At 41.4% G+C, this 25,322-nt stretch overlaps 1 protein-coding gene and 2 pseudogenes across 4 annotated transcripts in view; 1 reads left to right on the top strand and 2 right to left on the bottom strand.

Annotated features, from left to right (window-relative positions):
* Window positions 1–25,322, top strand: part of LOC148032156 (histone-lysine N-methyltransferase ASHH3-like) — a 106,317-nt gene that overhangs the window by 74,087 nt on the left and 6,908 nt on the right. For all 4 annotated transcript variants that reach the window (XR_015691579.1, XM_087682795.1, XM_087682797.1 and 1 more), the window contains exons 8-10: window positions 4,684–4,870; window positions 5,364–5,421; window positions 5,498–5,579. Coding sequence is in view for 3 of the 4 variants with exons in the window: in XM_087682795.1 (XP_087538921.1) it covers window positions 4,684–4,870; window positions 5,364–5,421; window positions 5,498–5,579 (327 nt within the window). In the remaining variant the exon portion in view is untranslated. The remainder of the gene's footprint in view (window positions 1–4,683; window positions 4,871–5,363; window positions 5,422–5,497; window positions 5,580–25,322) is intronic.
* Window positions 15,759–16,486, bottom strand: LOC148032158 (uncharacterized; annotated as a pseudogene).
* Window positions 17,686–18,293, bottom strand: LOC148032157 (uncharacterized; annotated as a pseudogene).

The following is a 25,322-nucleotide window of genomic DNA, read 5'->3' as shown; positions in this document are numbered from 1 at the left end:
TTCACGTGATGGGTGCCTAGAAAACAAATTGTTTTACAAGTTTGTCTTCTAGTAACATTTGCTTTGCCTTAGCATGAGTTTACCATTTTATATAGGGACTCTAAAGCAGAGTGCCCCTCTCATCTAGTGTTTTGGCCTGACTTGTTTCCATAGAGACAGGGACCGCCCGTTTTGGCACTTAGGAACGGATTAACATGTTCTGGGAGTTCTGAGCCTGGGAAATGCTGGCGGAAAGTTCCAGCCCATTCCTTGCCCCATTCTACCCCCTTTCTTGGCCGTTCCCTATTTGGAATGGCTGTTCTAGTGGGAGAAATTTTTTAAATAAAAAAAGGGTAACGATGACCCGTCCGTTGCGTGTTTCCTGCCTGTCGTTTGTGTGCGTTGTGTCTCTCCTGTCGTATGCCCCCATCACCCTCGATCCCCGTGTCAGACTGTTTGCTCTCAGCATGTCTCCTGTTGTCTGCTCCCACCAGCCCCGATCTCCTTGTCGAACTATCTACCCTCGATGTGTTGCAGGTCAACCATCACCTGCAAGCCGTCCACCTCTCTCTCTCTCTCTCATTGTTTGGATTGAGGACTCTCTCTCTCTCTCTCTCTCTCGTGCGCACTTCAAATCAGTCATTGCCCCAAATTTAGGGGTGATTCAGCACGGATTTGCCCCAATGTAAAGCATCTATGATTCAGGCTGCAATCTCTCCTAAATTTGGGGCATTTTGGATTAGTTGTTGGCAGTTGACCCAAAATTTGGGGCTTTCTCAACAAGGATTGGAGCCCAAATTTGGTTGCAATGTCCTCAAATTCGGGGCATTGGGATCTAGGGATTTGAAAGAGCCCCCAAATTTGGGGCATTTTGAATCAGCCATTGTCCCAGATCTGGGAGCTGAAAATCCCCCAAAATTTGGGGCATTTTCAGCAAGGGAATGTAGGCTAGAATGCCCCAAATTTGGGGCATTTTCAATAAAAGGAATGCAAGCAAAGTGCGGGCATTTTTAGCAAACATTTAACACATGCATATTGAAATTTTGGCTGCAAATTTCTGCAATTTCATTGAACTTTACCGATTATTTGTCACTTTTATATAGATAGCAACATTGACATCTATGGGATCTTCATCATCCTTAGCAGGTACTTTGTCAACAACTCGATAAAGTCAAAGCACTACTTGGTCATGGTGGGATGAGGTAGATGTAGGGGTGCCATTGAGAGGTGGAGGGGCTCGCCCTTGGAAATGCAAACTTTGCTCTTATGCTCGCACTAACCCATCTTCTACACGAGGAGGAGAAATATATGCGTTTTTGTTCCAATGTATCAATTGAGAAAAGGTAGGAGTTACTTGACTGCATAGCCACTTCTATGGGGAATTCACATGCTAGGAGGACGCCAAACATAGCAGTGGATTTAACAATATGGACTTCAAGGCAAGTAAGGCATGGTGCTTCATGCAAAAGACCACTAAGATTAGTGGCTAGGCAACCTTCTCGTGGGCCATCAGTGGCAGCAAGTCATGGTGTTAGACGGAGTTCATTGCACACTTCATGGGAACCAAAGAAAAAAGAGGAAACAAATGGAGTAGTGTTACACTTTTTCTAGCATGACCATATTGCATTCAAATCAACCAGGTCACGTTCTTTTTTGAATATGGTAATAAAAATTGCAAAGTATGGATCCACATATAAGCTCCCTTCATAAAAAACTATTAGGACTACATTGCTTCAGAAGGAGAAAGCAGCCATAGAGATTGCAACAATAAATATTCACAATCAATGGGAAAGAAATGGAGTGACATTGATAGCAGATGGATTGAGTGACACACGCCATAGGTCCATACATGGTGTCGTTGCATATTCTCGTGGGAATGTATACTTCATTAGTAGTCATGATGTTTCAGAGACTAGAAAGAGTTCAGATGAATTGGCATCGAGTGGTGTGAGGCAGTGTAGGCTGTTGGGGCAGAAAATGTAGTGCAGTTTGTGGCAGATGGTAAACCTATAAACAGGGCAACAAGAAACATTTTAATAGCAATGTATCCACATATCACCTTTAGACCATGCATGGTGCATTGCTTGAATAACTTGTTGAAGGATATTTTGGACTTGCCATGTATTTCATCTCTTGTTGTGAAAGGCAATAAGATTGTCACATTTGTATGTAATCATTAGTACTTGCATGCTGAGTTTCACAAGAGAAGTGACAAAGAACTTCTCAAATACTTGGATACACAATTTGTATATAACTTTCTTATGCTTGGTCGATTGCACTATTACAAAGGTGCAATTAGGGAGCGATTTGCTAGTGATGAGTATGAAAATCGAACTGGGGCTGCCACTGCTACTGTTGTGTTTATGTAATGCATATGTCTTTGATAGAGATTTTTAGGATGAGGTGAATCGCACCAACCAAATGGTTGATTCTATCGTGCACATGTTGAGGCTTGCAGATGACATGGATCCATGCATTGGGAAGATCTATGAAGGTATGGATCGCATGATTGAGAAGTTGGAGAGTTTGGAACGAAATACAGATATATATGAGTAGATCAAGAAGCTATGTATCAACAGATGGAATGAGTATGACTCTCCTATGCATGCTATAGCATATGCGCTTAATCTTGAGTTTCAAGGAAAGATGCAAGAAAGAGACCTTGAGGTGGTCAAGGCTTGAAACACAGTACTTGCAAGGCTTTATCCTAGCCGTGAAATGCATCGGAAAATCAAAAATTAGCTCTCTGTGTATTGGCAAACATCACGGATGTTTGGTAAAGAGGATGTATTAGAGGACATGACAAATATTGCGGCTGCTTTATAGTGGGAGGACTACGGGGCATAAGCTCCAAAGTTGCAAAGTTTGACTATTCGTATTCTTAGCCAAACAATTAGCTCTTCTTGTTTAGAGCAACTATGGAGCTCATTCAATTACATTCACTCAAAGAAGTGAAATCATCTTGGTACGATGAAGACGAATGACTTAGTTTATGTGAGCTTCAATCTTTGCTTGCTAGCTCGTATATCAGTTGCAAAGGTTGATTCTTTTATATGTTGGGAAAAATATGACAACGATGATGGTGATGGTGATGACCGGGATGTTGTTCAGTAGGATGAGCATTTGGACACAGTGGAGCTATCTTCCATGAATGAGAGCACTTAGCGGCTAGCCTCTTGGAACTTTTTAGTATTGACTTGAAACTTGAAGCACTTGTAACTTGGATCTTTAGACTTTAAAGTTTAGTGCATATTTTGTTTCTTTGCAATGCACACTTGTTGGACTTATGCGACATAGTTGATTACAATGCGACAATCCATTGTTGTTTACAATGTTTTGAATCTTTATTATTGTTGAAACTTGATTATTATGTCTCTAATTTCACGAATTATGGTTGATATAAAAAAAAATTCAATAGATCAATTTATAATTATGTGTACATGCGATATGGCTGGTCAATGATTTTGTGATCAAAATATTAAAGTCATTTTTGTGTTTCAATTCTTCATATCTCTAGATTCTAAGTGTTGATTCTCTCTCTCTCTCTCTCTCTCTCTCTGTCTCTCTCTCTCTCTCTCCACACACACACACACCCACACCCCGTTCCCTCCGTTCATGTTCCCTAAGTTTGGGTGTTTCCCCCGTTCTAGGGGTCCCGTTCCCCGTTCCTAGTAACTATGCTTGCTTCATTTATCAGCTGGGCAGAGCCCACCTCTCGTCTAGCGTTTGGCCTGACAACTTTGAGGTTGCTTCATTCATCAGCTCGCTCATATACCTCACCACAGCCTTCTCAAAAGGGTGCTAAGCAGCAGCACCATCAGAACAAAAACAATCAATATGGTGACTTGAGCTCTGGTTGGGGTTGTGAGTCGTGTCTCTTGGCCCCAAATGAGCTTACTGCTCATAAGAGGGCAATACCGTGTATGCTTTGTGACAATGGTCATAACAATGAGGCGTACTGAAATACTTCACAAAAAAATATATGTGGTTGGTGGTCAGTCTTCCGCTCTAGCTACCCCACCCATTTTAAACAAACCTCTGCTTCCTCCAGCCACAAGTTACAGTGGGCACTGTGATATTGCACTACTAGTGAGGTGGATTGCGATACTATTCACATCTTGTATGACTCAGGGTCAAAGTATAAGATATAAATACAAAATTTGTGGAAAGGCATGGACGGGTAACTTGACATATGCAAGAGGAGATGCCTTTTGAGGGCCTTGTTGTGAAATCTCTACAAAAAGAATAGTCAAGCTTCATGAGGGCTCCCAGAGGTTGGCTAAGAATACAGGAGAGATGGGCTATGCACTTTGCGTGGTTTGGAGAACGTAGAAGCAATTCTCGATATGCCTGGGTTATTTGGTCATGTGAATGTTTGTCAACCAGAATGTCTGACCTGGGATCCCTATATTAGTCAGATTCTTGCAGTAGACTGAGCTGTTTTGAATAAATGAGCTGACAGCCTCTGCTGTACTGTTGCAGAAATTATTTCCCTGTTGTTTGAAATTTTCTCTGTCTTATGGTTACTGTTTTTCATAGGGTTTTGCATAGTGGTTAAAAGCTTAGGACCCACTCCTTGTGAGATAGGTTGATCAAATCGTTGAAAAGTTGTCTTTCTAGGCTACTTATTGTGCCAGCTCTGTGAAACATAGATCTATTTTGAAGATTGTGGCAGAGATTTTGATATCAGGTTGTTTGTCTCAGGTTTGTTCCATTTGGAGCAGATCAAGAGTGTCTTTGTGGTGCTGTCTCCTGTAGAGGCAAGCTACGAGCAAAATTGAGCAAACAAAAGATTTCCTCCAATGTGGCCTGGCAGATAGTTACCAGGGAAGTGCTTCTGGCGCAGTCAGTCAAAAAAACTAAGTTTTGCCATTTTGGTAGAAATGGCCGGGTAAGTTTCATTCTCTAGCTCTAGTTATTTAACAGGTGGGAGAAGCTGTACCTCTGTGTGTGTGTGTGTGTGTTGTGGCCATACATAATGACAAGTGCGGAAATAGTGTGCATGCACTGTGTCTTAGAAAAGCCTAGATTACAGCTTTGTGACTTGCTACTTCTGAGATAGGTGAACAACGTGTGATTGAAACACAGTTCTGCTGTGCAGCTGATTTGAACACTATGCCTTAGGGTTTCTGCAGTATGATCTACTCATGTGACTGTAATACTTATGCTTGCTATAATAAAAAGTCAGCCTGTCTCGAGTCATTATTGCTATCAATGACCTTGGCAGCCATCTTGGGCATCCATGTTGTTTCTCTATCCTTATGAATTCAATTCCATTTTTTAATGTGCTAAAGTTTGGTTGGAAGGAACCAACCTGCTGGGAGTGACAACACTGAGGTACACAACAATTTAGCTCTTGATGAGTTATATTATTGGTATGGCAGATTGATCAGTTTTTCCGTCAACAAAAGAACAAGTTCCAATTGTCGGTGTACTCAGGAGGTATTGCATTCAGGCTTGTGTTACTTTGGTTCAAAATTGGATCTGCAATCAATGACTTTGCCTTTTTTGCTCAAAGATTCAATCCCTCCTGTTAAAGACACAACTCAAACTGCCTGTGTGGGACTTCGAGTGCGAGTTTACTGGCCTCTTGATAAAAAGTATGTCTTATATGCATTTGTTGGATATTTGTATCTTTCATGTGAATTGTATGATTTATTAATCTAAAGAAAATATGTATGCTTTGCTTTGCTGTGATGGTATGTGTAATGCATCTATTTATTTTAACATTGCTCTTGTCTCTAAATTTCTTGACTTGTGATAGGTAGTGCAGATATTGTGAAACTTTACCAATGAGTCTGTGCTAGATGAGAAAATGAGTACTGATTTGTTGTAGGTTTGCGAAATAAACTGCCTCTACCTTAGGAATCAAAATCGTATAGTGGGAAGAGACCATCTGCATGGAGTTGGCAACTCTTGGCTGAGAGACTCGATGAGAGGAGAGAGGGTCAAAGTGAAGTGTTTGGAGCACATACTGATTCCAAACATAGTATCTTGGGTCTTTTCTGCCTGTGAAGAACATATAATTTTTGACAGTGCTTAGTGAGTGACACCTAGTTGATCAATTACCTACCCACCCACTGTGCATGGAGGCTAGCAGATATCTCTTTTCTTTTCTCATGGTTCCTCCTTTATTTTTAATTCCTTTTCTCCCTGTTCTTGATCCTTTGCTGCATGCAGGCTTGGCTCCTAGGGAGGGGCCCCCAAAGAGCATACACTCCTAGTATGGGAGTTTTGGTAGTGAGTATTGTGATGCTTTTCCAAGATGCTTATTTTCTTGAAATGTCGGGACCTTTAAAAGTAGCTCCTAAAACCCCTTTGTATGGTCATTAAATGACTTGTTTTTTCTGTTGCGAGAGCCAATCCCGTTTCATTTTTACATCTCTTTTGCAATGAATAGGAAGAAATTGGCCTTGTATTCATGTAGACAAAGGATCTTTGTGATTTTGGGGCAGCACGATCATATTCCAACCCTGTCCATTAAGTGTGGTCTAGGTCCCATAGAAGCAGGAAACGCTCTGAAATGCCCCTTTATAAGACCCGAAGCGCCGAAACGTGTAGAGGAGGACCAGAAACACATTTCCTTGTTCAAAATGACTGCCGTGTGGCGTTTTCCCTTGGGGAAATATTTTGGTTCACCCTGTTTCCGAACAAGACCGAAACGTTTTTAGCAAAAGATAGTATATTGTTTTCGTTTTAAAAATAGCGTTATGAATCGTCATGTTCTTTACGTTTGTTAAGCATAGTGTTATTAATCATTATGTTCTTTGTACTTCATATATAGCATTAACATTATTATTCACGTTCTTTATGCTTTTTAATTTGTTATGTTCTTCAAGTATTATTAATGTTTTATTGTTAAATGTTTAATGTTTTAATGTTGTGTTTTCTTTAAAACTCATAACGTTAAATAATCGTTTAATATTTAATGTTTAAATACTTCATGAAAACTTAAATTGTTAAATATTTTATGTTTCATCATTTAAAATGTTTAAGCTTAGAGTCGTTTATATCCATTTCAACTTTCTTTGCTAATGAGGAGCATGATAATGAAGAGGATTTGCGTACAACAAACAGAAGACTATGCATGTATGTTGAAAAGGGAGACATAGAGGAAGAGAAACTAAGAGATAATAATTAGTTAACATTCACTCTCTTGTATGGTTTTGGACTTTTACAATTGTTCGTTCTTTGTAATCAACATATTGATTATGTGTCAAAATTTTTGTATGTATCACAAAGCTCCTTTGAGCTTACACTTTTTGTAGAACTCTTCAACGACTTTGAAATTAGAAAGCTTTGATTTTGAGTATGAAACTTGCATTCTAAGTTTTAGCTTGTAAGCACCTAGACTCTAAGAAAAACCCCTTGGATGACGTGGCGTTTCCATTTTCCCTCATTGAAATTTGATGTTTTTGTTTTCATTCTCATTTTTGTTTCCATTTCCATTTCTGTTTTCCCATTTCTCTCAACTATGCTAGGTCCATAAAATGTAAAGTGTAAACTTTATTTTTTATTTTCTTAATAATTTTCATGACAATACAAAGATTTGAAAATTGATGAATAAACTTGAGAAGAATACCATGATTTTGTGAACCATGATACGTACGGAATCTGATCTTCTGTTTAAGCTAAGATAGTGACTTGGTCTTCTTTGTCTTATGTCTTTGTTCATGCCGAGCTCTTGAAATTGAAGATGATGAAGTAATTGATTGGAATGAAGATGGAGACTAGACTTGAGAATGTAAACACTTTTATCGAGAATGAGGTCTTTCATAAGAAGGATGTATCTCTTTTTCACTTGATGAGGATCCATCAGAAAAGACAATGAATGAATTTGAAGAACAAGATTGCCTTTGATGCTCTATCTTTCTTTGTTTTGAAGTAGAATGTGATCTTTATTTGTTCCACTATACCTCCTGGAAGCAATTGGGCTTCCATTGGTATGCCTTTGTCTCTTAAAAGCACATGAGCTTTTTCTTTGAATTCTTTAGGCTTTTCAACTCTTGCCAGTTTGAGAAGTTGCTCATAAATATGCTCATTCTTCTCTCTAAGGCTTTGAACGGCTTGAAGGATAGCACTTAAGTTTTGCATTGAAACTCTCAAGAAAATATACTCAAGTACTCAATGCAAGGGATGCAATAAGTAAACATACAGTTGTAAGTATTACTAGTGTTGAGGTGAGGATAGAGCTAAATATTTGATAGCACTCGCAACTATAATGTTCCCTTATTTCTTAGATTTAACAATATGAGACAATAGAAAGAAAATGAAAGCCATAGAAACATTAAAGAAATGGATACAAGTTGAGGGTTTAAGATGGGGTATCAATTCTCGTGGTGGAAAGGAATATATTCTTTCTTGATCCAAGTTCCTTGAGATTGTGCTAAATTATAATTAACTTAAGAGAGAGAAGTATTTCTCACTCTCACAAGATCATACAAAGGATGTAGATGCATTATATGCATATACTTACCATGCAATAAATAAGTAATTCATAGTCATGTAAAATAAAAGCGAGACAACTATTTGTTGGCTATTTCACTCACGCCTCACTTACGCTTATGCTCCATAGGAGTGTCGGTGATTAGTAGGACACTAGGGCACTTTTTCCTCTCGGTAGGAGAGGTTTTTTTCCCTAGACTTATGGTATTATTTCGCATGTGCTCATGACACACACTTACGGGCCCTTACTGTGTTCGAGTGTGAACGCCCTATACAACCCTAAGGTTTAAGGGTTGCACTTTGTACTTGCATACTACACTCTTCAGTCAATCGTATTGGGTGTCGCGCTTCACTCTCACACTGTCTATTGGTTTTCTGTGTTGAGCTTCGATCTTGTTTTCTCTCACATTTGGTATTAAGCCTTGGCTTTGTTCAACTGAGGCTTTGTTTAGCTCACACTGTCTATTGGTTTTCTGTGTTGAGCTTTGATCTTGTTCTCTCTCACATTTGGTATTAAGCCTTGGTTTTGTTCAACTAAGGCTTTGTTTAGCTTAGCTCCGCTCAGTCTACAGAAGTCCCCAGTCAGTTTCAGTAGTGACATTGCCTCTGTCTGCACTGTCAGTACCCTTCTCATCATGCCCAGTACCACTGCCTCGCTAGTCCGCCTATTGTGCTGCGCTTACGTGTGACCAGTGCTCGTCCTCTGTGCTGCTCTCGCCAGCAAAATGTTCGGCCAGTGCCCTCCAAGAATACCGTGTGATGCCTTCTCTTCGCTAGTTGAGTGTGCCCCTGTGCCTGCATTGCCCTGCCAAACGCCACTTCAACTACTCCACGCTCCGTTAGAGTCGATGTCCCCCGTCAACTACTGCACGTCCCGTCAATATTGTTGTGCTGTTCGTCACCTAGAATACCCCGCTAGTCGTCCGTTTGCTAATGTCCGTCCTGCTGCCAGCTCAGCCCGAGCGCCGCCTGTACCCGACGAACCCGCTTGACACCTACTGACGAAACTGCGCTAGTCAACATGTGATTTTTGTGGTAAACGTTTTTATAAAAATTTTTAAATTCTAGCTGCAATTTTTGGAAGCAGGGGTTCCTACGCAACATGCATAGCATTTAGAAACGTGTCTTGGACACATTAGATGCAAATGTTTTGGATAATTTATCAAAAATTTGGGGCTTTTATGTTTTTTGAGGACATTGGCATACGCACTGCAGTTACAGTCATAGAAAGATTGTTTTGAACAAATTTAAGGCAGGAAAATTTGGGGATTTTGCTGGTACATTGATGAACACTAAATGCACATTGAATTGCGTGCATTACAGACAGTTTTGACAGAGTGCACCTCTGTACACCAATTCCAGAAAGTTATTTTTTGCAATTTTTGAAAATTTTCAGATTTTTAGTGTAATCCTGCTTCGACATTGCTCTTTTACTTTTTCTTGGTAATTGATAATCATGGCAAATGAGGGAAGAGATGTCTTCACCTATGTATCCAAAGAGGACAGACTGGATGGAAATAACTATTCACTTTGGCCCTTCATGATGAAGAATATACTTGTGGCAAAAAATCTTTGGGATTATGTCAATGGAGAAGAAGCTTGATTTGGAGTTGTGACTCCAGCCACTCCTCCTCCAAGAGGACGTGCACAACGGGCACCTTAGGCTGCTCCACTTTAGTCACTTCCGCAAAGATCAACATCTCAAAAAGCATGGGATACACGGGATGCATAGGCTTTGTCGTTGATTGCATTGGTAATTCAGCGGTCAATCATTCCCCGCATTCGTTCACCAGATTCTTCACGAGAAGCTTGGCTATCTTTGGAGCAGATATTTGCAGGCAAGAATGAGACTCACATCTCTTTCTTAAAGAAAGAGCTAGAGACATTGAAATTGGATAAAGGTAATTCTATTTAGGATCACTTGAACAAAATTCAGGACTTGCGAGAGCAACTCATGAATGTGGACGAGTACTATTTGGATGCACAGATGATATCTACTACTTTGAACTCATTACCTCCTTCGTACTTGGCTTTTCATACGGCCTTAAACCTCACCATGAGGATTGCTGCGCAGCCAATCACTTTTCTTCAGTTAGTCAGTTTGCTTCTAGAGGAGGAGCAAACAAGGAGGAATAGTGGTGTGGATGCTATTGCCTCTGAGTAGGCTTTTATGGCTAGACAGAAGGGCAAAAGCAGCCAAGTGAAGAATGCTTCGCAGAGTTTTGGGACTTTTGACACATCACAGGCAAATAAAGAACAACATGGCATGCAAGCCAAACAGGACAATTGCCATTATTGTAAAAAGCCAAGCCACTATATCACTAAATGCAGAAACCACATTGCCAAGGAGAAGAAGAAGAAGTCAGGAATGTTTGTTTCTGATGCTCCTTTCACTGCTACTGAGTCCGTGTTCTTTGTTGCAGACAGGGACTATTGTTTTTATACATGCAGTTATGACACCTCTTGGGTAGATCGAGCATTTAGTTCTACTGAGGATCCAAACACTTGGTTTTTTGACAGTGGTGCTTCTAGGCACATTACATCTCACAGAGATTTATTTGCTTTTGTTGGTGCAGCTCCAGTTGGCAAGTCTGTATCAGTGTGGCAACAATGTATCATACCCTATTCGAGGTATTGGGGAGATTGTGCTCAGATCCATTGATGGCTCTATTCTCCGCCTACGGGATGCTTTATTTGTGCCAAGCATAAAGAAGAATTTGCTCTCTATTTCTTCTTTGGCACGTTGTGGATTTCATGTCACATTTGATGATGACAGATGCATGCTAAGAGACAAAGAACACATGACTTTGGTCTTGACAGGCACTTTATGTCATGGGTTATATGAGTTGGATGCTCTTTTAGTTGATCAGTCAGCGTACTTGGCATCCACTCTTACCCTTGCTATGATACATGTAGAGTTATGGCATGCTAGGATGGGGCGTGTGAACTTTGGCAGCTTGATGCCCTTACAGCGTACGCAGATGCTAGATGGATTTCCTCTACTGGAGAGACCTCCTGAGCACTTGTGCGAAGGATGTATTTTGGGGAAAATGCATAGTTTTTCATTCCCCTGTGATGTTGCTTTTAGAGCAACAACCAAGTTGCAGTTAGTACATTCAGCTGTATGTGGGTCTATGCAGACAAAGTCATTGGGAGGATGCTACTATTTTGTGACTTTTATTCATGACTTTACTCGATTTTGCTGGGTCTACTCTTTGGTCAAAAAGTCAGAAGTGTATAATGTATTCTTGGCTTTTATTGCACTTGTTGAAAACCAGTCTGGTTGTAAAATTAAGACTCTCCGTTCGGACCGAGGGGGGGAATACATGTCCTCTATGCTGAATTTTTTTTTGAAGCAGAAGGGCATTGTCCATCAGTACACTACTGCGTATACTCCACAGCAGAATGGGGTTGCAGAGAGGAAGAATGGGTCACTCATGGAGATGGCTAGATGTATGCTGAAGGCAAAGAGGTTGCCTCACAATTTTTGGATGGAAGCACTCATGTGTACTTGCCATGTTTTGAACAGATGCCCCACCAAAGCTTTGAAGAAAATTATACCTTTTGAGGCTTGGAACAATGGGAAACCTTCTGTTGGACACTTTTCTACCTTTGGGTGCCTTGCATATGCACACATTCCAAAGGTACTCAGAAAAAAGTTGGATAACAAGGCTGTTAAATGCATTTTTGTGGGATATAGTAGTGAGAGCAAAGGCTACAGACTCTATGATCTTGTTTCTAGAAAGGTGTTTGTCAGTAGGGATGTACTATTTGATGAAAAATCAGAATTGTCCCTAGTTGGTTTAGACACATATTAGGCTGCCCGTGATGTATTTGAAGGGTGCTGCCCATTACATTTGGTGATTCAGCTAGAGTTTCAACAAGTGAACTCAATGTTCAGCCAGCTGCTCCTTTGGAAAATGCATAAAATCAGCCATTGGCTGATCTGAATCAGCAAAGTGCTGAAACTGAAATTTAGCAAGAGCTTATGCAGAGTCAAGAGGCAAGACAAATGCCTAGATGGTATTTATAGACTATGAAAGATAGTCATCTGGATGCACCCATGGCTGGTCGTACTAGAAGGCAAGCTCGTATGCATGATATTGCACATACCATGGAGTTTATTATGGCAGCAAGCACCCTTGACGATCAGGAGCTTGAATGTTATGAGGATGTGCAATAGAGTATGCATTGGATGGCAGCAATGCAAGCTGAATTGGATTCTATCACTAAGAATCAAATATGGGATTTGGTGTCTTTGCCAGTTGGGAAGAAAGCCATTGGAACAAAATGGGTCTACAAGGTGAAACGAAATGCAGATGGATCCATTGACAAATACAAGGCAAGGCTTGTAGCTAAAGGCTATACATAGAAGAAAGGCATTGACTATGAGGAGACATTTGCTCCTACTTCCCGTATGAGGACCATCAGGTTTATGGTTGCTTTGGCTCCTCATTATGGATGGATTGTGCATCAGTTGGATATTAAAACTACATTTTTACATGAGGAATTTCATGAGGAAGTATATGTACATCAGCCCATTGGTTTTGCAATTTAGGGCTTGGAACACTTGGTTTACAAACTGAAAAAAGCTTTAAATGGTTTGAAACAAGCTCCTAGAGCTTGGTATGCAAAGATAGATGCTTTCTTGCTTAGTGAAGGGTTCATAAACAGCTCATCTGAGTCTACCCTTTACGTATGTAGAAAGGGGGATCCATGCTGATCATTTGTCTTTAAGTTGATGATCTCTTGCTTACAGGGACACATGCTGGTCAGATTTCAGCATTTAAACAAAATTTGCAATAAAATTTGACATGCAAGACTTGGAGTCTTTGCATTATTACTTGGGCATTCAATTCATACATGATCCTAGAGGTATTGGGTTATCACAGTCAAGATGCATTGGTAAACTTCTTGAGAAGTTTGGCTTACAGGATTGTAAGCCAGTCTGTACACCAATGGAACCTGAACTAAAGCTGTCATTACATGATGATAGTGATTTGTTTGATATACACACATATGCTTCAATAGTTGGATGTCTTATTTACTTATGCAACACTAGGCCAAACATATAGTTTGCAGGTTCAGCCCTGAGCAGATATATGCATCAGCCACACATGTCACATTGGCAAGCTATTAAGCGTGTCTTTCATTACTTGCAAGGTACTAGATCTCTTGGATTCCTTTATGCCAAGGAGGGACCATTGCAGTTACATGCTTACAATGATTTTGATTGGGTTGGTGATTATGATTCACATCACTCCACTAGTGGCAATTGTTTCTTTCTTGGCTCATCTTGCATATCTTGGCTTAGCAAGAAACAGTCCACTGTTGCCACATCATGATGTGAAGCTGAATACAAGGCAGCTTTCACTACCACAGTTGAATGCATATGAATTAGACGCTTGCTTGCTGATCTGGATGTATCTGTTACGGAGCCTACTCCTTTGTTCACTGAGAGTCAGAGTACCATTGCAGTGGCATGGAACCCAGTGTTTCATGCACGCATGAAACGCATTGAGATACATTATCACTTTGTCAGAGAGAGGTTGCATGTAGGCGATATCAGCATTATCTATTGTCCTACCACCAGTAATGTGGTAGACATCTTCAGCAAAGCTCTACCTTGTGACAAATTTGAAGCATTTTACAATGCTTTAAATTTGATCTCCTTTGGTGGCGGATGATCCTTGTACTCTTGATCACTCTTCACTCCAGGGGGGTTTGCTGGCTATTTCACTTATGCCTCACTTACGCCTACCCTCACATAGGAGTGTCGGTGATCAGTAGGACATTGGGGTACTTTTTACTCTTGGTAGGAGAGGTTTTTTCCCCCAGACTTATGATATTATTTCGTATGTGCTTATGACACACACTTAACGAGCACTTATCTTGTTGGAGTGTGAATGCCCCCTACAACCCTAAGGTTTAAGGGTCGTACTTTGTACTAGCATACTACACTCTTTCAGTCAATCGTATTGGGTGTCCTGCTTCACTTTCACAGTCTACTGGTTTCCTGTGCTAAGCTTCGATCCTGTCCTCTCTCACACTATTGGGTATGGAGCTCGCGTGTGTGTCCAGCAAAGAAGGGGAAAACGAGAGAGAGAGAGAGAGAGAGAGAGAGAGAGAGAGAGAGAGAGAGAGAGAGAGAGAGAGAGAGAGAGAGAGAGAGGACTAGGCTATTACAAAGAAGGGGAAAACATGAGAGAGAGAAAAGAAAGGAGAAAAAAAGCGAGTGCCAAGCTTTTTACTAATTTAAATGTAGATTAAACTAGTCATTATCATTAATCCAATCCAAATATGTCATTAAATAAATTGATCGAGAATGTATGCCGTTAATGCAAAGGATGCAGAGAGAGAGAGAGAGAGAGAGAGAGAGAGAGAGAGAGAGAGAGAGAGAGAGAGAGAGAGAGAGAGAGAGAGAGAGAGAGAGAGAGAGATGAGATGAGATGAGATGAGATGAGATGAGATGATATATTAACGTCTACAAAAGGCCAAAATGACCTATGAGACCATGAGTTACAATCATGTGTATGATGGTACAACTGTTTGGGCAAAATATATATGTAGCACAAAGCAAAATAAGAAAGGAAACCATAGTTATCTGGAACGGGGAATGGGAACGAGAACAGGACCCCTTGCAACGGGGGGAAACGTCCAAGGTCGGGGACCGGGAATGGGGGGAACGACACATGTCTTAAGTGCCCCAAATATGCCGTGCATGACCCAAATTGCCCCAAAGAATGCCCCTCTAATTGCCCTAATACCCGTCAATGCATGAAATCGACCCAAATGTCCCAAAATTGACTCGATTACCCCCATAGCTCCAAATTGCCTTGAATTGCCCCAATTATCCCTATTTTCCTTGAAATTAGACAATATAAATGGATGAATACCTTGGAATTGAGGATCGGCCGAAATTTGATTTTGATTTGCAAGAGTTCATAATGCATCAAATTTGAACTTTGCATGGACTTCCAATTAGCTTGTGGGTTGTCTTGACACTTTGAATCTTCAACCAGAGAGAGAGAGAGAGAGAGAGAGAGAGAGAGAGAGAGAGAGAGAGAGAGAGAGAGAGAGAGAGAGAGAGAGAGAGAGAGAGAGAGAGAGAGAGAGAGAGAGAGATTAGTGTGTGCACATTAGGCAATGGAGATGGGTGAATATGTGGTAGAAAGACCGTGATCCAAGCAAAAAAAAAAAAGCGGGAAAAAACGTTAATTTTCAGTCAACAGGCTTGGAACGGCCGTTCCCTGTTTCTATGAAGGAAACCAACTATAGCTATGTGTAAAACATAGAGCTCTATCTAGTAACAATGAGCTCCAAATGGTACAGTCTCATGTGGGTATGAAGGACCTAGCTCTAGCCGGAGCAATAATCCCTTGTATCCGCCTATGAAGGTGTCGTCGGTGTCTGTGCCGAGGCCTAGGACGTCTGGATCGGCTAAGCTGAACGGCTCGATCAATCAGTACTTGTCTGTGCGTGGACTGTGGTAGTGAGAGAGGCTCTCGTGTGGATTGTGGTTGTAACTGTATTGAAGTCTTTCGAGTTTTCTTTGCAAAGAAGTTTGTGAGTTGCCTCTGTGAGGGGCCTCGATGTCTTGGGGCAGTTGTACTACTGAGGCGCATGTCACGAAGCCGTCGTATCTCAAGAAGAAAGATGCCAAGGCATCGCTGATCGGTAAAATCCATGACTCTGGATAGTGGTTCAAATCCGTCTCTAAAGAGACAGTGGAAACGACCACGGATCTCATAATACGTTGGGCAGCGGCAAATATAATGCTCCTTTGTCTCTGGCTCTAATTGACATATCTGGCATATGCGCTCCTTTGGTGGGATGGATCTATATCTGCCAGTCTCAATCTCTAGCTGATGTGAGGAGGTGCGCAATTGGCCAATAGTACATCTGATCCCATGGGAAAGATGGGTGCCCATGTATCTCGGGCGAACAATAAATCCATCATTTGTATATGAGGGAAATGCACATGGTAGAAAGCCATCTTTGTCCCTAGTTCTTGCCTTGGCATCAACCATGTCCGCCTGATATCCAAGTGGATAAGATCCATCCTGATGACCTTGCGGATCTCTAATCTACTCAGATCAAGAGATGGTGAATCAAGGGAGTATTGGAAGAGGGTTAACTTGTCTATGCTAAAGCCATGCAGCTGAAACCGGACCGACATCTGTGCATACCAACATGAAGTATCACCCTCTCTGGCAGCCTGTCTCTTGGTATTGTGTCAAAGGCTTTGCGGAAGTCCACAAAGCAGCAGTAGGCCCGTCGGCCATGGGCCCTTCCCTCCTCAATGATCGCTTTGAGTGTGAGGATGTGATCCAATGTGGAGAAGCCTCTCCTAAAGCCAGCCTGGTCCCTGGACTGTAAGACCCCACATCTCTGCCCACCTGCTTCACTCATGCTTAAGGATGGAAGCATATAACTTAGCCAATGTATGCCCAACCATGATAGTTCAGTTATTGGATAGAGTAGGGTCCCCTGACTTGAGGATAAGCACAATAGTGTTCGTGCTCTAGCTTTTTGGTAGGCCTTCACACATGGCTCTGTTAAACATGTAAGCTAGGAATCTTGCCACCAAATCTCTAGCATGGATCAAGTGCTCGGCTACTAATCCATTGTGATCATGTGCCTTTTCTCTGCTAAGTCTGTTAATGGCCTCTCGGACCCTACTTTCTGTAAAGAAAGTGGTGGTCTTTGGCCAAGGCTCAAGTGAGTTAGGAAGAGGTGGCTGATCCTTCACAGTATAAAGACTAGCTGCATACTCCTCCCAGACAGCAGTGGACGTAATAGGTGTGGTCGGGCAATGCTCTCTGAAAAGCCTCCAAGCCTCTCTAGAGTCCTGGCTCAAGAATAACTGATATAGGTCGCGCTCTAGCTGGGCCAAGAATGTTCTCTTCTTCCACCGTGTGAGGTGTCTAAAGAGTATCTGTGCCTGTTTGTGGGTAGTGGACCCCAGTGCTATCTGTGCCTGTTTGTGGGTAGTGGACCCAGTGCTATCTCTCTCTGTAGCCGTGCTTTGGTCTCACGGCACTCATCATCATACCATCTGTTCCGAGGTGTCACCTCAGTGGAGGCTCTCTGTGTGGGTCGTGAGTGTGGGAAGGTTACACCTGCAGCGATGTGTAGGGCCTCACTGAACTGCTGAGTCAGCTCCTGTAATGGAACGTCGGGGTCTGCATCATGTAACAATCTAAGGATCTCCACCTCATAGGTATCCTCTGTCTCTCTGGAAAAGAGGTATCTCGGGTGTCAGTGAGCTGCATGATGGGTCTGTGTGTCAGTGAATTGGAGGTCGATGGTGAATGATAGGTAGGCATGATCCACTGCAACTCTGAGAAGGCGTGGGGATACTGAGAGGTCTTGGATGTGAGATATCAGCATCTATGGGGCAAGAACATAGTCTACTATGCTGGCACCATGTCGGTGAGGATAACGTGTGAAGGCGCCGGATAGGGGGTATCTAGCCATGCCATTAAGAATGGCCAACTTGTGTGCTGTGCCCATCTCCACAAGGTATCTTCCATATTCGGTGACTGCCCCCATATCCTGAGATATCCTCTCCAGCTGTAGCTCTAACACATCCCGCTCCTGAGCATCTCTTCAGTTGCATCAAAGAAAGACACCTGATGGGAGGTTGTCCTAGCATTAAAGTCTCCTAGTAAGATAGCCTCTCCCTCCTTCGAGAACTCCCAAATATCCTCATCCAAAGCCACATATGGTGATTGCCCCTTGGGTGGGGCGTATCGGGACTTCATAGGGGGAAAATAGCATATGGCAACATACAAAGTGGGTTCCTCACCACACAAACTCACCCACATGTATTTGGTCTTCTCATCTCTGTGGACTACCTCGATCATCTGTTGTAGCTCCTCCTTGAATAACACTACTACTCCTCCCGACCCGCGATTATTGTGGTCGCGTGTCTCCCTGCAAGCTGACTCCCACCTATAGCCTGTCAACCGTGGAAGTGCAGTATGTGGTCCTTGATGTGTCTTTGAGTAGAACACTATATCTCTCCCTTTGAATGTCTCCTCAAAAGCTCCCACATCCAATCGGAGGGCTTCGTTATAGTTTCAAACTGCCACTGCAAGGCTGGTCCCATAGTTCCCATAGGTCTCACGCCGTCATTTGTGGCCCCTCTCCATGACTACCACTCTCCCTCCTCTGTAGAAGGCGAGTTTGCCCTCCTCCATGGCTGCCTTAATTTTTGGCATGTACTCCCTCATGTGGGCTAGTTGGGTTGGTGTGAGATCGTCACCCAAAAACACACTGGTCCCCTTCAATGTACGGCGTTGAGCTAGGAAGTCTCTCCTAGCCTCCATGGTGGGGAAGCGGAGAATGAGTGCACGCTCTTTTGAGCTCTCCCTTTCTGTGCTTTTCTTGCTCACTCTCCAAGCGGAGACATGCATGTCTTTCTTAATATTCATTAATGTGAATAGCACCTTGGTGTCCTCATCCACTTTTTCATGCATCTTCAGCCCCGTCACCCAAACATGTAGTGCTCACATTTTCCTTTTTTGTTCCTCTTCCAATGTGTCATTGATTATGGTTGTTGTAGGTGTGTGTGCTAGGTGTTTACCCTCCTTTGCAATTTGAATCATTGCTCTGCCTCCTCTACTTGCTGTTGGGTTTTCTTGAGCATCTCTGCCCAAGAAACAGCCTCCTTCGTCATCTCCTCTTGCTTTTTTTTGGAGTTGTTGTACTTCCTCTTTGATGCAGGTGAGCTCCTCGGTCATGCTAGGTTGAAGTTCTCCTTCCTCTAGCTTGGGGCTGAGCTGAATGTCAGTCAGTAGCTGCCTAAGTGATTGAATCTCCCTATCTTGGGCTTCTATCTTCAATTCCAGCTTTTCAATCTTATCGTTCAGCTGCCTGTTCATTATGCTCAGTCCATTTTCATACTCCTTGACTTTGTTGATGGCATTGGTAATCATCTGCTCTATTTGGACCTTCTTTATTTTGGGGGCGAACTCCGTCTTGTTGTGTCGGGCACAAGTTGGTTATGACATATTGCTCCACCGGTGTGAACCCAATTGAGGGCCTTCGAATATAATTCCAGCTCCCTTCTTGTTCGGCCCTTCTTGGAGTGGTGTGATCTCCACCCTTTTCTTGGAGTGACGTGATCGACTGACGGGCAATGGTGGCAGACGAGAGAGCGCATAGGATGGGGCAGCGACGGGAGAACGGACAGGGAGAAGAACGAATGGACGATCAAATGGGAGAACAGAGGGAGAGAGAGTAGGTATAACGGATGGGGCAGCGACGGGGGAGAATGGGAGAACGAATGGACGGACGGGGGAGAGAACGAACGAACGGATGGGGGAATGCACACACAGAGAGAGAGAGAGAGAGAGAGAGAGAGAGAGAGAGAGAGAGAGAGAGAGAGAGAGAGAGAGCTCTTACTAGTACACAAACTAAGAGAGAGATTGACAATAATAAATGGGATATGAGAGATGAAAGTACAAGGGATAGGGTCTAAATCAACAGGTTGAGGTATACACCTACACCTTTGGCTCTTATTTAATGAAGTGGTGTAATAGGTGTTCACACCTAGATGCACACTTTTACACACAATAATTCGTATTTTTTAAAATTTCACAAAATTTTATGGATTAAAAATTCTCCCATGATGTTGATGTTGAGGATATCGTGGTCAATGTCGATCGCTTGCGACGGTGTTGCTAAGCACTGGTGTGGACACTTGGCGGATCATTTTATGCTTGATGTCAAAGGCAAGCACTCGAGCACTCTTAGATGCTTCGTTGGAGGCCTCGATTTGATGGTAGAGGACTCCTATGTGAAAAGCCCCAAATTTTAGAGAAGAAATTTAAAGGAATTGGACTTGGATCAGGAAAGCCCCAAATGTGTATGAACAACCCCTTATGATCCAATGTTTGAACTTAGTAATTAAAGTTTAATTGAACTTTGAATTTAAACCTTATCTTTGGATTACTGGCTTTGCTTGTGGCACGACAGAGCTGACAATGACAGATTTGTTGGGCAGGTTGACACGATGTGGCACTGGAACAACTTAGGAGCTGCTTGTTGACACATGTTGGAGTAGACTGGCGCATCGGGACCAAGGCGTGAGGCATGCAAGTAGACTAGTGAAGATGTATTGTTTTCAGCTGAACAGTGCATCATGGCAGGGGACAATGCGGCTTAGTCAAACGGCATGTCAGTGTGTCACGTGGCACTAGAATAGAGTAGATGGATACAATTGGGCTGCATGCAGGCTGAGCAGGCAGGGCAGCGGGCTAGCTGCTGCTTCTGCTTCTTTTTCTTCTTTTCCTTCTTTTTTTTTTCTTTGAGATTCATTGTTGGTATTGCTGTATTATGAACAATAGGTCATGGAGTGTGCACATAGGCTGTTGCTTCACTGAGACAGAGTAGATGGATTGCTCTGATACCATTGTTAGATATGAAGCCCAAGTGTGTAATCAGTAGGCTATGGTGATGGAACTCCATGGAGAGAGAGAGAGAGCTTGTAAGCACACACAAGCTCAAAGATAGATTGATTATAATAAGTGAGATATGAGAGATGAAAGTACAAGTGATAGAGTTTGAATACATAGGTGAGGTATCCACCTACAACTTTGACTCTTATTTTATTCTAAGTGGTGTAAAATGTATTCACACCTAGACATCCTCTTTTACACACAATAATGTGTGTTCACACATAGGGATAAATAAATCTAACAAGAACATGGAAATAGAGATTTTATGGAGTGGAGGATGATGATGGAAACTGTTGGGACCAACTTTCGGAGGTGCGATACATGAGTTTAAAGCAACAAAAATTGATATAGAATGAGAGGAAATGAACTTGTTTAATAGGAGAAAGGGAGATTGAATAGTGCAAAGAGAGAAAGTGGAGTAGCTCAAGATAAGTGTCAAGCTACATGTCATGAAATGTGACAAATGGTGAGACACTTTGAAGCTTGTTTGACAAGTTTCTTAATACGTCTTTTCTTTATGGTCTTTTTTCTTGGATTGATAAATTTTCAAGAATAGAGATAACTACATTTTGGAAGTGCTAGCAAAACACCAAATTTACTATTTTTAGAATGCCATATTGTCATTCACGAGGATATGAAATTTTATTTCTTTCCTTAGCATTTGATTAAAAGTTAATCAAATGTGCTAATGTGACTTGCATATGTGAGATATAAGTTAATTATTTCACAGCATGGATCCATGACCTCGAAATGCTAGTGGTGATATTAGAGACTAGGCATTAATTAATTAATTAATTAATTAATTAATTAATAGTGATCAAAGGGCTAATAATCACTCAGGGATACTTGGAAGATAAATTAATTAAGCCAATTAAAAATTTTTGGGCATTAGAATAATTATATTAAGTTAATTTTAAATTAACATTTTAAAAAGTAATTTTGGTTAAGGTGAATAATGTTGAAAAATGAAATTAGAAGGTTATGACTTTGCAAAACTTGCCCATTTAAGTGGAAAAAACGTTTTTGGAGGTTGATGGAAGTCTATTCTAGCCATTGTGAGAGAGGAGGAGTCTATTAAAGAGCAAGGACATGTTGTTAATTGATTTGCAGTCTCCACGGACCAATCACCAAGCATAGACGATAATAGTTTGGAGCCCTTCAAGTATAGGTGATTGCAGTCTAAGGTCATCTAGTGCAAGTGATAGTATATAAGAGGGGGCAATTGTATTTCTGGTGGTTCTGAGTTGTAGTTGATAGCTTCCATGATTGTTTGAGTTAGATAGGAGTAGTTTTTCAGCCTTTCTCACGATGAAACTTTGAAATTTTTCTCTCCACAACATTCTCTCTCATCTTACAACCATTTCTCATCTTAGCAAAGTCTAGCCATTTGAGTCATTAGAGGTGGAGATATTGAAAAATCTATGAAGAAATCCTAATTTACAACAAAAAATCAAGGTTTGATAGTCATCTTCGGATGCATGCTTAGAATCGAGGGCCTAGGACTTAATTTTAATAGTTGAAATTGAGGAATTTCAAGGAGATTCAAGAGGCCAGCTAGCCCATATCAGATTTCGGGCCTAATTTGTCTTTCAAGGAGTATGGTGAAGGACAGTCCTCGAACCCAAGGGCAAATTGATTTGAAGGCTTGCTTGTCATTTATGACAGCAAGAGGCACTTGGATTAGTTGGGGAGATAAGAGAATCTTAATTGTATTGAATCCATTTGCAATTGAAGATTAAGAAATAGTGCAAGGGGTGTCAATTCTAGGGCCAACAGGTTGTCAATTATCCCAGTGTGTATCTTGAGAAAACTCTTTTTGAGCGTGTTACAAAAATAATGTTGGAATCCTCATGTAAGTTTTCAATGCAAAGATATTTGTATCCCAAACTTTTAGGTTACTTGGGTATATTGTATAGACTTCTCACAATCATTCCATCTTGCTGATTGCACTTGGCTATTGTGGCGGATCTCATCTACACTTAAAAGGCATTAATCCTTTTTATGTATATGAGTTTGACCTTGCTATGCTTGAGTTCTAATCTTAGGTGTTGAATCAGGTCATGCAGGTGGAGTTGTATACTATCTTTTTTCTAACATACTATGAATATTGATTTTTGCTTTTTCATTGTTTATGAACCTTTTTTTAATCATTTAAGCCTTGTAATAGACTTTCCCTTAAATAACTTTTTGGTTAAGAAAGTCCCTTACAAGGATGCTTTGAACTTTGTATTTTGCCTTGGGATATTTTGTTCCAAGGGGTCTTATTGATAGTATTTTTTCTTTTCTTTGGAACAAAAAGTTTTCATATGCTGAACATTCTAATTTCTTTGTACTTCCACCTGTCCTACCTAAGATAGTCTTTCATAGTTGTAGGCTAAGGTATCAATCTACCATAGCTTAGTGCTTAGATATAGTCTATCAGCATTGAAGGATTAGATATAAATCCATTTGTATATCGTGTCTTTCAAGGGTTGGCTAGTATAAATATTAAGATTGAGACCTTCCACCACATCGGCTAAGGCAATTATCGTCCACTACAAAGGGCTAGAAATAAAAAATAAATGAAACATGGATGCATCTTTTTTGTGTTTTTTTATATCACTATTTGAAAGACTAGCTCTATAAACTACATTAACTTGGGGTTAGAGTTTGGGGAGAAAGCCTAGGTAGTGATATTTTGAATCAAGTTACATAGCTTCCTTCTAAACAGTGTTCAAAGCTAGATCCTGATTCTGCTTGTAAGGTGAAGGATCAAGACAGAATTCCTTATAACGATGAGCATGTTTCACCTTAGGTTGGGACAAGAGTGATGACGCAAGGAATTTGGTTGATAATGTTAAGAAATGCAGATTTTGAAGAGATGAAAAAACTGAAGGAACTTACTACTGTTCAAGTGTTGGAGAGTATAGTCAATAATTTTGGCTTGGAGGAATCTACGGCTCTCCCCCCTATACCTCACAATGCAAAAAGGGAGTGCAAAAGTTGTTTGCAAAAGCTTACATGCATCCAAAATGAAGATGTTTGAGCATTTTGTGTGGGGCATTCGGAAAGGAAAACCTAGCTTTGTTTAAGGAAAGGCAATGTTTGTTTTTCTGGAGTGCCCATTTCTGACCTTTGGATGTCATTCTGCCATTTCATGTGGTGTTTTACTTAGGACCTACCCAAGGATGAAATGTTTCATGCTGAAATGCAATGTCTTGGGGTTGAAACTTTTTGCCATTACCTTAGGACTCAGCGAAAACACACCCTAGATGGGTGTGCTGTACAGTCAATAGATACACTTTTGTGCAGGTGACACTAACACAAAGTCCAACTTGAGGTAGTCACCAGGTTTCTTAATACAATTGTGGCATATGCTGCCCTAGCAGTTGGCAAATGTGAAATGAGTGTAGAGTTTGGATTAACATGTGGTGTGAGATAATTCCACAGTGCTTCACCTTGGGTGGGGTGGCATTAGAAAACAAAAGAACTAACACTTCCCTTATTATATAAATGTCTTAGTGAAAAATGTTTGGAATGTATCCAACAACTGATCACGAGTCAAGTTGTGCGTAATTGAATGTGTAGGATAGATGAGAGGGGATTATGGAGGTTGATATTTGGATGGGTGAGATCTCAGATGAGGCTCAAATAGGCTGAAAAAAGGCTGAGTTAAGGGGTGAGAATGGGCTGAGAATGAGTCAAGATGCAAGAATGAGCGCCAAAAAAGGGCTGGATGGAGCAAGTTTTTGAATTAGTGAAGTGAAGCAGGGTTGTTACTGGTTAATTGCAGAAGGTTGGAAGAGGGTTGCGATTGTGGACTGTCCGGATGGCAATCTCAGCGAACCATAAAGGATGCATGATCCTTCTTTCCACGACCCGTAAGAATACTGAGGATAGTTCAAACAGGAAAGATGGCAGTCAGCTAAGAATGACTTTATTAGAAAACCACATTGCAGTACAACTCCAGACAACCAGTGGGTGTTCTCACAAATGTCCTTTTTCTTTTTCAAGAAATGAGCAGATGGATCACACTTACACTATAATTTTATGCCTCAATGGTCTGTAAGTGCCCCATGATTGCACTGGCCATCCAGAACCTCATGTTTCTCGACTCATTTTGAACAGAAATCTGTTTGCCCATGCTCTATTGTAACTAATAGAGGTTGTCATACCTTGATTTAGTGTGTGCTTTGTATCCTGATATGTGACCACTGACCCCATTGTCGTTCAGGCCTTTTTTGAATGGAAATCTGCTTGTCTATGCGCTACTGTACCAACAGGAGGATTGCATACCACGAAAAGTGTATGCTTTCTATTCTGATAGATATCTTGTAGGTGGAGGATGACCACCCCCTGAACTGTGTAAGGAGAATACAAGAGTGTTATAACGTATGATACCATGGGCTATTATCACTTTACGATCAGTAGACCCACTTCTATGCAAGAAGG

Source organism: Lygodium microphyllum, chromosome 8 (assembly GCF_053477565.2).
Source record: "Lygodium microphyllum isolate KBCC chromosome 8, Lygodium_microphyllum_v1.1.10, whole genome shotgun sequence".
In the NCBI taxonomy this organism is placed as follows: domain Eukaryota; kingdom Viridiplantae; phylum Streptophyta; class Polypodiopsida; order Schizaeales; family Lygodiaceae; genus Lygodium; species Lygodium microphyllum.
This window is presented reverse-complemented; position numbering and strand designations above follow the sequence as displayed.